At 42.1% G+C, this 12,538-nt stretch overlaps 1 protein-coding gene across 1 annotated transcript in view; it reads right to left on the bottom strand.

Moving 5' to 3' along the window:
• Window positions 1-663: 663 nt before the first annotated feature.
• Window positions 664-12,538, bottom strand: part of LOC135405141 (Golgi phosphoprotein 3-like) — an 83,340-nt gene continuing 71,465 nt past the window's right edge. The window contains exon 4 of the mRNA XM_064639852.1: window positions 664-3,676. Coding sequence (XP_064495922.1) covers window positions 3,252-3,676 — 425 coding nt within the window. The 3' untranslated portion in view covers window positions 664-3,251. The remainder of the gene's footprint in view (window positions 3,677-12,538) is intronic.

Genomic DNA, 12,538 nt, shown 5'->3' with positions numbered 1-12,538 from the left:
TGCTTCTGAATACAGCAGAGTGTTTAGTCTTCTGTCAAGGCAAAGGCCTAAACAGTTGACAGAACAGCATATCAGGGCCTAAACCACAGAATACGGTCAAAAATTAGGTAACTATGTACCCTTTGTGCTCTGATGAAGCTGAAGATGATGAAGTAGGTGGTCCCAAAAAGTCCCCAGACCCAATTCTCAGGGGGAGGACCCAGGGCGGACCAGAGGAAGGGCCAAAGGGTGGACACATCTGGGATTGGATGGATAATGTTATAAAATGTAACCTCTCAGGCACGCCCGGGGCACGTCGTATAACATCTTGGCAAATAAACCCTTTCTTATCTCACCCCTAATTAACTGCTCTGGAGATTTTTTTCAGCACCAAAATACACAGGCAACAGACTCAAGACTCCAAAAGCTCATATATTTCCCCTAAACATCCAGGCTTATGCCAGGTGGTCTAGCAAAAGATACTGTCACTCTTCACAAACCCTTTGTGACTTAAAGTTCTTTGATACACCAAATACAATCTCTCCCCATCACAGACAGAGGTTCTATCTTTAAGCAAAATAAAAGTGATAAATATTGTAGGCACTTATCTTCTATGTGAACCCCCCCTCCCCCACAAAACCCCAAAACAAAACAACAAAAACCCTCTCTCTGGAAGGCATTAAAGAACAGTGACTTTATTTTAAACCATGTTGCCTATAAGGGTGACAAAATCCCAATATCTTTCACAATGTAACATGAATCTAGCAGGAACATGAAAAATACTGACAGAATGAAGATGAGAGGACAGAAAAAGGACTACAAAAGACACTTTCAGTCTGAAGCATGTTTCAAGTAGCTTAGATTTTCAAAGCCATTTTTAAAGTTTTGTGCACTCAACTTGCTCACAAATACTTTACTATTTTTCTGATTTTTCCACCTAATTAATTTTCTCTCCTCTCAAACGGCAACAGAAAATGAGAAAACAGACCATAGGAGAGAGAGAGACAATGAAAGCAATGAGTTAACATATACTATAAAGTAAAGAAAGTATTCTGTTAGTTTTCAAATATGAGCAACAGAGCAACTTTCATTTTTCCTCCACTTAAAGCAATCACTTTTTGAAAATGTTTAAAAGAAAATGTCCAAAGTTTATGCCGAAGGTCCTCAAGGTTTTAAACACAGCATCTTACAGATGGGGGAACACTTTATCTTTTTATTTGTAAACCAAAGTTTGAAATACCTTACAATATACTTTAAGTTTAATTTTTCTAAAGAAACATAATTCAAGAACTGAAAGAACAGTATGCCACTAAATGTTAAGGACCACGTTTTAAAAATCTTTATTAAAGAAAGGTTATATACGTATGATGAATTTAAGTTGTATTTTAAAATCAACTACTTAAGCATTTAAATTATTTAAAATTAAGTGCAAAATTGGAAGTCCAGTCACAGATGAGGCCATAGAGTTCTGCTTAAGATAGAAGAGGTCCACCTATGGCAGGCACAGCTGCACACTTATAAGCTAACTCTGTCCGTCTCAGCCATGAATCCTGCAGATCTGAGTGACACTGCTGATTAGGTCAGTTCAATCTACTTAATACAAACTCTCTCTTTCTAAGAAGAAGGACATTAACTAAAGCTTTCAGTTAAGCAATAAAACCTTTCTAATTAGCAACAACAACAAAAAAATTACATGCTTGCTCTGTTTCAGGCACTTTTAAGATCATAGTTTATTTACTGTAGGTAAAAAGTTAGTATACAGATAAAGGGATCCCTTAAATTTTAACTCTAAAGTTATATACCATCTAGCATTGTTGTTCTGAATATTAACTAAAAAAAGTTTCTAGACACCTGTAAGCCCCTCTATAAATCTTCATTGTTATGGGGAAAAAGAATGCATATAAATCGATGCTCAATTTGTTCAATGCATAATATTTGCACTGTGAAATCAATGGGAGATAACAAGCAGTGGCAAAGAGGCAATAAATTTTTAAAAAGACAAAGTTTTATATGTATATATTTTACAATAGTGTGCTAATCAGCATAATTGTATACAAAAAATTAAAATATAGCACAGCATCCCATTACAGAAATTTTAATCATCTGAATTGCAGTCATTACTTGCAAACCATTTACATGCAACACCTGCTAGAACTGACTTTTTGTTTTATAAGTGTAAAATAGATTGAGAGGTTTAAGAAACAAATATTAATTTGTGTACAACCAAAATTAAAAACTGCATTAAAGAATTGTACTAGTCACAAGCCTCTTCCATACAGGAGGGGGAAAAATCGAAGAAAAAAAAGTACAGATAATGATAGAAAGTGGTCTCTTTCTATATGGTAATTATCAAAGGCAATGCATAGGCTTAGAATATCTGGATGGCAAACTCCGTAGACACTGGAAACAAACAGCTTTCACATACATACTCTTTATAGGAGGCCTTTCTTTCTATCAAATGGCTGATGGCAAATAAGGGGGACCAGGTGTAAAACTAAGTAGATCTTGCAAAATAGTAAGATAGGTCAGTTATTAATTTACAATTTGAACTATATATACAATATAATGGAATGTATCCCATCCCAAAACAGGTTTATGAAACAATTGGACCTTTCAACACTAGACTTATGACTCAGTTATCATTTTAACGTAAACATAAGTACACAAGAGACTTGCATGAAAAGTAAAATTTATGGGACATTTTACAGGAACTATTGAAAAAGCTGCTTAATGGAATTTCTGCTTTTAAAGTAATTTTGTGAGATATAATTGAAACAACATCTGTATATAAAATGCCCTGACAGACACTTCAGCATGAAGCTTTGGTGATTTTAAAAGGCCCTTCTTCAATCTGTTAGAAGTTGTACTGCAGAAGTATTGATGCATGCACACATCTGTGTCAGCTGAGACTAGTGATCCAACTGCATGCACATTTCCTCCTTGAGGTACTTTCCGTGTTAAACCACTTCAATAACAGTAAGATGAAAAATAGATTGAACAAAGTATTTCGTATAACTCAAAACTGAATAGGAAATAGAATGCCAATATGGCAGTAAAAACTTCTTCTGTTGTTTTCAACTGGGAAAGTCTCTTGTACCAGCAGAATCCTGTATACAGGTACACAGAGAAGGAGGGAATACACCACATAATTCCTATCATACAAGAGTTGATTCATCATGTGAGAAGGTAGAAATTACATAAAACATGAATAGTCAATAGAAGAAAAACAACTGGTTTACATGAGAGAAGAGAGAACACCAGTCTGAGCACAGTTATTTTGTGAAAGCTGCTACAACAGCCCATAGAACCTCATTCATGTTGGCTTTCATGCATTCAACCTCGGGGTCTAAATCCAAAAGCTGCCGCACTCTCTTTGTGGCTAAATCATACTGCTCATCCAGAAGAGGGGCAAAAGCATTCTCCAGAACATCTGAAGCATGGGCTAAATAAACAAGTGCCAGCAAGCGTTTGTCCATGCGGTGGGGGTCATTCACCCATTTGTCAAGAACCGCTTCTTGAACCTTTTTGATGAGGCGCTGTTTGATATTGTTGTTGGTGAGAGGGTGTGTAGTCATGTCAAAAAGAAGGAAGTTCTGTTTTTCTGTTGTCAGTACGCCTTTTTCCACTAGATTTTTAGCTAACCTTTCACGGACATTTCGCAACTGGTAGTGCAACTTCAGTGGGTTCCATGTTTCACCTAAAAAAAAAGAAAAAAAGCCAAGAGTCAGGCAAAGTTTAAGCTGTATTTATTACGGCGATTCTTCCCCCCTCCTCCCGCCCCCCAGCTGCAGAATGAGCTGTCAAATTCATATAGCTGACTATTACACTAAGATATTGTGCTCATGTCAGCATTTGGATGAAATGCTACTAAGCCATGTCTTGATTAGGGATATGACAAATAAGCATTCTTGTAGTGAAGGGAAAGAAAAAAACCCCACAAACCCCCCAAACAAACCCCCAAACAAAACACCACAAACAGTCATGAAGACAGAGTTAATAAAACCAAAAATAAACATCTCCTCCAATCTTGTCCCTTTTGTCTACTTCCAGGCTTTTATCAATTCAGAAGCTGGAAGAAGTGCCATTGCCATTCTTTCTGCCACAGAGTAAGCTACACCTACACTATATGTCCTCCTCACTTCTCTATTTCTTCATATTTATATTCTTCTCTCTCTTCCTGCCCTCAGCAGATGAAACAGTGACATGCACTGTGTGAGTGTAGGTGCGTGCATTACACACAGGCACATGTTGGGCAGGGGTTTTGATGTTTCTATAAAAATTATTTCTAAATTTTTTTTGTAAAGGCAGGAGAACTGGGCACTTCGAAGTGTGTGTGCTTAGGGGAGGAAATTTTAAAAGCACAAAATCAGCATCAACAACTACCAAGAAAGACAAAGTTGCTAAGCACTTGATGGGGTCCTCACCTTGAATATTGTGTGCAGTTTTGGTCACCACAATATAAGAAAGTGTGGTGAGCTGACCTTGGCTGGACACCAGGTGCCCACCAAGCCGCTCTGTCACTCCCCTTCCAAGCCGTAAAGGGGAGAGAGAATAAGATGGAAAACAACTCATGGGTTGGGATAAGGCAGTTTATTAAAGCAGAAGCAAAGTAAAAGCTTGCACATGCAAAAGCAAAGTGAAAAATAACAAGATTTATTCTCTACTTCCCATCAGCAATGATGGCCAGCCACTTCTGAGAAGCAGGGCTTCAGCAATGCATAATGGTTTCTTAGCAGGCAACCATTGCAGACAATGAATGCCCCCCCTTCCTCCTCCTTTCCTTAGCTTTTATATCTGAGCTGATGTCATATGGTATGGAATACCCCTTTGGTTAGTTTGGGTCAGCTGGCCTGCTTGTGTCCTGTCCCACAATCTTGCCCTCGATTGGGGAAGGAATGTTACAGTGCTGATGCTGTGCTCAGCAGTAGCCAAAACACTGTTGTGTTATCAACACCCTTCTAGCTACCAATGCAAAGCACAGCACTGTGAGAGCTGCTATGGGGAAATGAACTCCATCTCAGCCAGACCCAATACAGAAAGATATTAAGCTATTAGAGAACGTCTAAAGGAGGGCAACGAAAGTGATGAAGGGACTTGAGGGGAAGCCTTATGAGGAGCATCTGAAGTCACTTGGTTTGTTCAGCCTGGAGGAGACTGAGGGGAGACCTCATCGCAGTCTACAACTTCCTCATGAGGGGAAAAGGAGGGACAGGCACTGATCTCTTCTCTGTGGTGACCAGTGACAGGACCTAAGGGAATGGCCTGAAGCTGTGTCAGGGAGGTTTAGGTTGGGTAATAGAAAGAGATTCTTCACCCAGAAGGTGGTTGGGTACTGGAACAAGCTCCCCAGGGAAGTGGTCACAGCCCCAAGCCTGCCAGAGTTCAAGAAGCATTTGGATGATACTCTCAGGCACACGGTGTGACTCCTGGGGATCGTCCTTTGCAGGGCTAAGTGTTGGACTCAACAATCCTTGCGGGTCCCTTCCAACTCAGCATATTCTGTGAAATATATCTTTGCTTAAGGGTTTACTTAACAAGCTAAAATTTTAGGTCCAGCGTACCTAAGTATTTATTGTAAGTATTAAAATCCCCTCGTGATATAAAAAAGCATATGCATTTTAAGAGGTGAGTGAAAAAACAGCGTAAAACATTTCATAGATAGATGAGGGTTTTCCCATAAATGATGTGAGAATTTCTATCATGGAGTCATAGAATGGCTTGGGTGAGAAGGGACCTTAAAGATCATCTAGTTCCAACCCCCCTGACATGGGCAGGGATGTTACCCACTAGATCAGGTTGCCCAGGGCCCCATCCAACCTGGCCTTTTTATATAAGAAAGCTTTTTAAAAAATCATTGGTTAATGAATAATAATAATACACAGATTACTTTAAGGTTTCTCCCATTGTGATGGAAGGTGATGTACACTGTATTCAAGTAATGGACAAGTAAACAAATTAGGTGACACCAACTGCATAGTGAAAGGTAGAAAACCCATCCAGGCCTGAACTCCACAAGTCCATTTAAGAATCACATTCTCATTTGATGTGATTCCCCAGTTTGACCATGAATGAAGCTATCACACACCAAAGAACCAACAAAAAAAAATTCGTCCCCTTACATTGTTTCACAGGGCAAAGGTAATTTCCTAGATGTTTCTAAATTTATTAGGTGGATGTGGCTATACAAGAATAAAAATCAATGCTGTGGTGACACCTTGTGATCAATCCCCTCAATTACACTGGCACTTGCTTCAAACACAGACAGATGTTTGTTACATCTGACATTTTGATTCAAGCTTCTGTATTCCCTATACTTGCTTCCCTTAGAGGCTATCTTATAAACAAGATCAGCCTAGAAAACACCACCTTAAATGTCCATATAAATATTTCCATGATGACTTTGAACACTAACTTCAAGCAGCGTTCTTCACATCGCTGATAATTATGGATAGAGTAGCTATTTTCCAGGATCAGGCCCTAAAGCAAAATTATAAAAGATTTTATCAAAAATCCAAAACAAAACACCAAAATATTTTTCTTTAAACGACAGTTCTCTAAAGCACAGGAAACACAAAGAACCTTAATGCCATACATGTAAATAAAAATGAGTGATCTAAGTCTCAGCCACAGCACTGATGATAACTATCTTCCCAGAGCCAAAGCTCAACAGGGTCAGAAAAACCTTAGCTTAGCTCAAGGAAAACCTACAACACTGTTCATTCATTAGTTGACCTTTTTGGAATCAATACTAACTTGATGTGATCTACACTGTGAGAGAAGGTGAAATGTCAGCACAAATTATGTATTTGGGACAAGAAAAATAGTTTTTTCAAAGGCTATAAAAGTGAAGGAGAACTGAGCAAGAACTAAACTGCAAGGCTATGCAGCAGACACACCTGGCAAGCCCCTGACAAGGGCTACTTTGTTCTACTGTCTCCCCCCTTTGCCTGACAGACAATAAGCAAGATGGAAGGGATGGCAAGGACATCAAGTATGAACTGTATGCAAGTATGCAAGGAAGGTTACTTCAAGTGGTATGGGACAAATGGGAAGAACATAATGAAAACAAGAAGGCAGAGAAAGCAGAAGGCATTTTGGTCATTATTTGAACTCTTACTTTTCTGTTGTTACAAGTAACAATTAGATGTATAACTTCATCTAATTACCCCCTACCTCCCAAAGTCATACTGTTAACAAAACTGGGTTTTTTTCCTACAATGTTTACACAAATAAGTACAGCTCCGATCTACTCCAGGGAAGCTGCATTTTGTGTATTTGTAAAAAAAGGACAAACCTTAGTCATGAATTTGGTAAAACCCTAAAAAAACCCCCCAAAAAACCCCAAACAAACAAAAAATAAAAGCACTGCATGTTAAAAGATGGTCATTGTTAATTTCAGATTAATTTATGCATCCTGAGAAAAGAAATGTTGGCAAGGTGTATGAAAAGTGCTAACTGCAATTGTAAAGACGAGATCTAATTGTGGTCAACGGCTCGATGTCCAAGAGGAGACCAGTGACAAGTGGCGTTCCTCAGGGGATGGTTTTGGGACTGGTGCTGTTTAACATTTTTTTTGGCAACATGAACAGTGGGATTGAGTGCAACCTCAGCAAGTTTACCGATGTCACCAAGCTGTGTGGTGCAGTCGACATGCTGGAGGGGAAGGGATGCCATCCAGAGGGACCTGGACAGGACTGAGGGGTGGGCCTGTGAAAACCTCATGAGGTTCAACAAGGCCAAGTGAAGGGTGCGGCACCTGGGTTGAGGCAATCCCAAACACAAATACAGGCTGGGTGGAAAATGGATTGAGGGTAGCCCTGAGGGGAAGGACTTGGGGGTGCTGGTGAATGAGAACCCTGTGACATGACCCAGCAACATGCACTTGCAGCCCAGAAAGCCAACCGTATCCTGGGCTGCATCAAAAGAGGCATGACCAAAAGGTCAAGGGAGGTGATTCTCCCCTTCTACTCCACTCTCATGAAACCCCACCTGGAGTACAGCATCCAGCTCTGGGACTGCCAACATAAGGACATGGACATGTTGGAGCGAGTCCAGAGGAGGACAACAAAGATCATCAGAGGGCTGGAGTACCTCTCCTATGAAGATAGGTTGAGAGAGTTGGAACTGTTCAGCCTGGAGAAGAGAAGGTTCCAGGGAGACCTAGGAGCAGCCTTCCACTACCTAAAGGTGGCCTACAGGAAGTCTGGAGAGGGACTTTTTACAAGGGTATGTAGTGATAGGACAAGAGCTTTACTGAAAAATGATTAGATTAGATATTAGGAAGAAATTCTTTAATGTAAGGGTAGTGAGGAACAGGTTGCCCAGAGAAACTGAGGATGCCCCATCCCTGGAAAGTTCAAGGTCAGGTTGGATTGGGCTTGGATCAAGCTGGTCTAGTGGATGGAAGGTGCCCATGTCAGGGGGGTTGGAACTAGATGATCTTTAAGGTCCCTTCTAACCCAAACCATTCTATGATTCTATAATTGACATTTCATTTTTTTCCACAATTCATTAGATTTACAGGAAGAGCTGTGTGCAACATACTTATCTTGAAGTCTTTGTTTTGAACAACTAGAAGTACCTAATATTTGAAAATATTTTTTACATTTCTCCGTTTAATGGAATAGTAGAAAGAACTCCTAACTCTTTGTTTCTTTGTAATTAATGGCCAAATTACCCTCAACTTTTATATCTGAAGAGTGAGCTTCTTATCCCCTTTCTTTATCAAAAGGTGTGAATACTGAATCCATACAGCTATACTCCAATATGGCAATTCCAAAATGTCAGAAGTCAAACAGACAAGGCAGAAGGCCTGCTTGGCTGAGCAGGGATCTCCTTCTGGAGCTAAGGCAAAAAAAGAAAGTGTATGGCTAGTGGAAGCAAGGTTGGGTGACATGGGAGGAATAGAGATGCTGCTTGTCACTGTAGGGTCAAAATTCCTGTGGCCAAAGCTCAATTGGAGTTGAAGCTGGTGAGTACTGTGGGGGACAATAAAAAGAGTTTTTTAAAATATGTTAAAAGTGAAAGGCAGTGCAGAAATAACATCGACCCATTACAGGATGAGGATGGTCACCTCACAAACAGGGACAGAGACAAGGCAGAGATGTTTAATGCATTCTTCGCTTTGGTCTTCAACACTGATGATGGGCTCTGGGGGTCCCAGTGCCCTGAGCTGGAGGACCATGGCTGTGAGAATGATAAACTCCCAGTCGACCCTATAAATCTATGGGACCTGATGGGATTAATTCAAGGATACTCAAAGAGCTGGCTGATGTCATCATGAGACCTCTCTCAATGATTTTGTGTCATGGTTATAAAGAAGGTAAGTGGAGTTTTTTAGTGCTGGCTATTCAATGACATCCACATCACGCCAGAGGGGCATGGTTTTCAGCATAAAACACCAAGCCGCCAGAAGTTGGAAGTTCATTGCAGTCTTACCTTGGTCATGGAAAGGTGTGGACTGTTCCCTTAAACACACAGCAAACCTTTTTTTTTTCCTGTTGCCTGCCAGAGCCGGGGGAAGCCATAACTGTTGCTGAAACTGAGGCAACCGTTACTGAAGCCCTGCTGCAGTCATGGTCCAGTCTGGGAGTCGCCACTCCACAAGCTGCTCCAGAATTGTTTCACAATCACCACTGCCAGTGTCACCACTAGAGACAGTGTTTTCAGCAGCATAACTCCTTTTGGGCAAAATAGCTATCCAGGTGTTGCTTTGCCCCTGTTCTCTGTTGTGGTTTTTTTTTTTATCTGGCTGGGGCAGGGCATTAAACCATGGAAACTCATTTGTCACATTGTTTTCTTTGTTCTCCTGAACTGCGTGGTCTAGTGTAGGAAAGGCCACCATTTTGTCTTTGTCTGGGGAAACCACATGGCGCGGAGCATGAGAACAGACGCCATTTTGGTTTTGTCCTGGGGACCAGGAGACATCTTGCCTTTGTTGAGTAACCACTCTTTCTTTTATCCAATCTTTTATTAATATTGTGTTTATTGCAATTTCTTTAATAAATTGTGACTCCAACTTAAAATCTGTCCTAGTATTTTTTCCTCCACTATTGAAAGGGGGTGGTTTGAGTGATGTTAATTTTCACCTCTGTTTTTTTAAACCAGCACATTTGAAAGGTCTTGGGAATCTGGAAGCTGTCAAATGTCCCAGTTTTCAAGAAGGGCAAGAAAGATGACCCTGGAAACTACAGGCCTGTCAGTCTCACTTCAGTGCCTGGCAAAATTATGGAGAAGATTACTGTGGGAGTTATTGAAAGACACCTAACAGACAATGCATTGCAGTCATTGGCCACAGCCAGCATGGCTTCATGAGGGCAAAGTCCTGCTTGATGTGGGGGTTTGACCCCAAAAATCCTATCTCCAAGCTCCCCCCACAATTTACCTCAACACGGAAGAGAAGTTTTCAGACAGGCACAACTCAGCATGGGGGAATTATATCAAAGTTTATTACTAACACAATAAATACTATAGAAACTAAAAAGCAAATAAATACACAGTATTAACACAAATTCTACCACCCCTGGACCCTCCCACATCAGTTCAGGAGAAGTTTTCAGGGTAATAGTTAAAGTCTCTCTCTCATTGGGGTATCAGGGAAGGGGTCTTTTGCACCCCCACCAGCTCCTCAACTTCTCCTGAGGTCTCCTCCTGGGCTACAAGGGAACACTTGCTTTACCAGGTCTTCATCACGAAGGTCCAGGGAGTCAGCTTTTGAGTTCTTTTTCCCTGGTTCGTGAAGGTTCCTCCCAGAGAGTAAGATGTTTACTCTTTCCTCTCCAGGTTGCAGAGTTTCTGGGTCTTGCTCAGTCTTTTTACCCCAAATAGTTTTCACCAAAAGTTCTTACCCAGAAAAAGCCTGCTTGGTTTGGCTTCTCTCTGTGCCAGCTGCTGCAGCTTCTCAGCTTCCAGGTGTTACGGGGAGGCATTCCTCCCCCTGCATTCCTCCTTCGGTTTTCATCTGCCCCTGCCCAAACCTCACATAGATCCTCCTCCGAGCCTCTCAGCCCGTCTCCCGTTTTGCTTCAGTCTCAGCTCAAGGTCGCTACCTCTCCCCCGCCATTATGGAGGGGGAAGAGGGTAGCAGCAAGACTGCTTCGGTCTCTCTCCTCTGCCTGGAGTTCTTCCAGCTCTGCACGATAGCAACTGCTTCTCCAGGCTCCGGACCATCCCTCGGTCCATCTCTGGCTCAGCTCCAATGCCTCACCTGCCTGCTGGGGGGGGGCTAGCTCCAACCCCTGGTTGGCCTCTCAAGTCCACGCCACCGCCTCTCCTGGGCAGTGTGTTGGGGAAAAGCCCCCTAGCCTTTTGGCCATGGGCACCCGGTCCAGTTTTAATACTGTCCCAAGCTCCCCTGCAGCCCGACTCGGGGGAAGAGGGCCTGGCCCCCTGCAAGGGGCCCACCGGCCTCCCTCCTCTCACTCATGGCTCCGAATCTCTCTCTCACACACTGCCAACAACTTCCTCCTGGCTGTTGTAATATGCTAATTTCACAGGGGCAAAAAAACAGCTCTGATTGGTCCCTCATCAGAAACTCACCGGGGGGGCGGTTCAAACCAAGACACTTGACAAACCTAATTTCCTTTATGATTAGGTAACCTATCTAGTTGATCAAGGGAAGCCAGTTCATGTAATCTTTTTAGATTTCAGTAAAGCTTTTGATACCGCCCCTCACAAAATGCCCAGCACACAGCTGGATAAACACGTCATATGATAGGTGAGCAACTGGCTCATGGTTTGAGCACAAAGGATAATAGTAAATGGGGTTACATGAGGCTGGCAACTGGTCACTAGTGGGGTGTTACAGGGCTCCGTCAGTTCTCTTCAACATCTTCATAAACAACTTGGATGTAGGACTTGAAGCTATACTAAGTTAGTTTGCAAATGACACTAAATTGGGAGGAGCTGTTGACTCCCTTGAAGGCAGAGGCCCTGCAGAGAGACCTTGACAAATTAGAGGGCTGGGCAATCACCAACTGTATGGAGTTTAACAAGGACAAGTGATGGATTCTGCACCTGGGACAGGGCAATCCTGGATGTACATACAGACTGGGGAATGAAATGCTGGAGAACATGTCGGAGGAAAGGAACCTGGAGGTCCTGGTCAATGGCAAGTTGAATATGAGTCTCAGTGTGCCCTGGCACAACTGTATCCTGGGCTGCATCAAGCACAGCATCACTGGCTGGTCGAGGGAGGTGATTGTCCCACTCTGCACTGGTGCGACCTCACCTTGAGTACTGTGTGCAGTTTTGGGCACCACGATATAAGAAGGACTAGTGATAAGACCCTAGGGCCTGTGTCAGGGGAGGTTTAGGTTGGATATTAGGAAAAGGTTCTTTACCGAGAGGGTGGTTGGACACTGGAACAGGCTCCCCAGGAAAGTGGTCATAGGACCTATGGGAAGATGACTGGGGGTAAAAATTAGAGGAAACTAAGAAGTTATATTCACATCCTAACAGAAGTTACAATGGTATGGAAATTATAGGGTAAAATGCAACTGCTACTCCCTGGATGGAATGTGGTCAACATGCTCCACGATGACTCCCCATACAACAATAA

Source organism: Pseudopipra pipra, chromosome W (genome assembly GCF_036250125.1).
Source record: "Pseudopipra pipra isolate bDixPip1 chromosome W, bDixPip1.hap1, whole genome shotgun sequence".
Lineage (NCBI taxonomy): Eukaryota > Metazoa > Chordata > Aves > Passeriformes > Pipridae > Pseudopipra > Pseudopipra pipra.
Note: the sequence above shows the minus strand (reverse complement) of the source record. Positions and strands in the feature narration are given on the sequence as shown.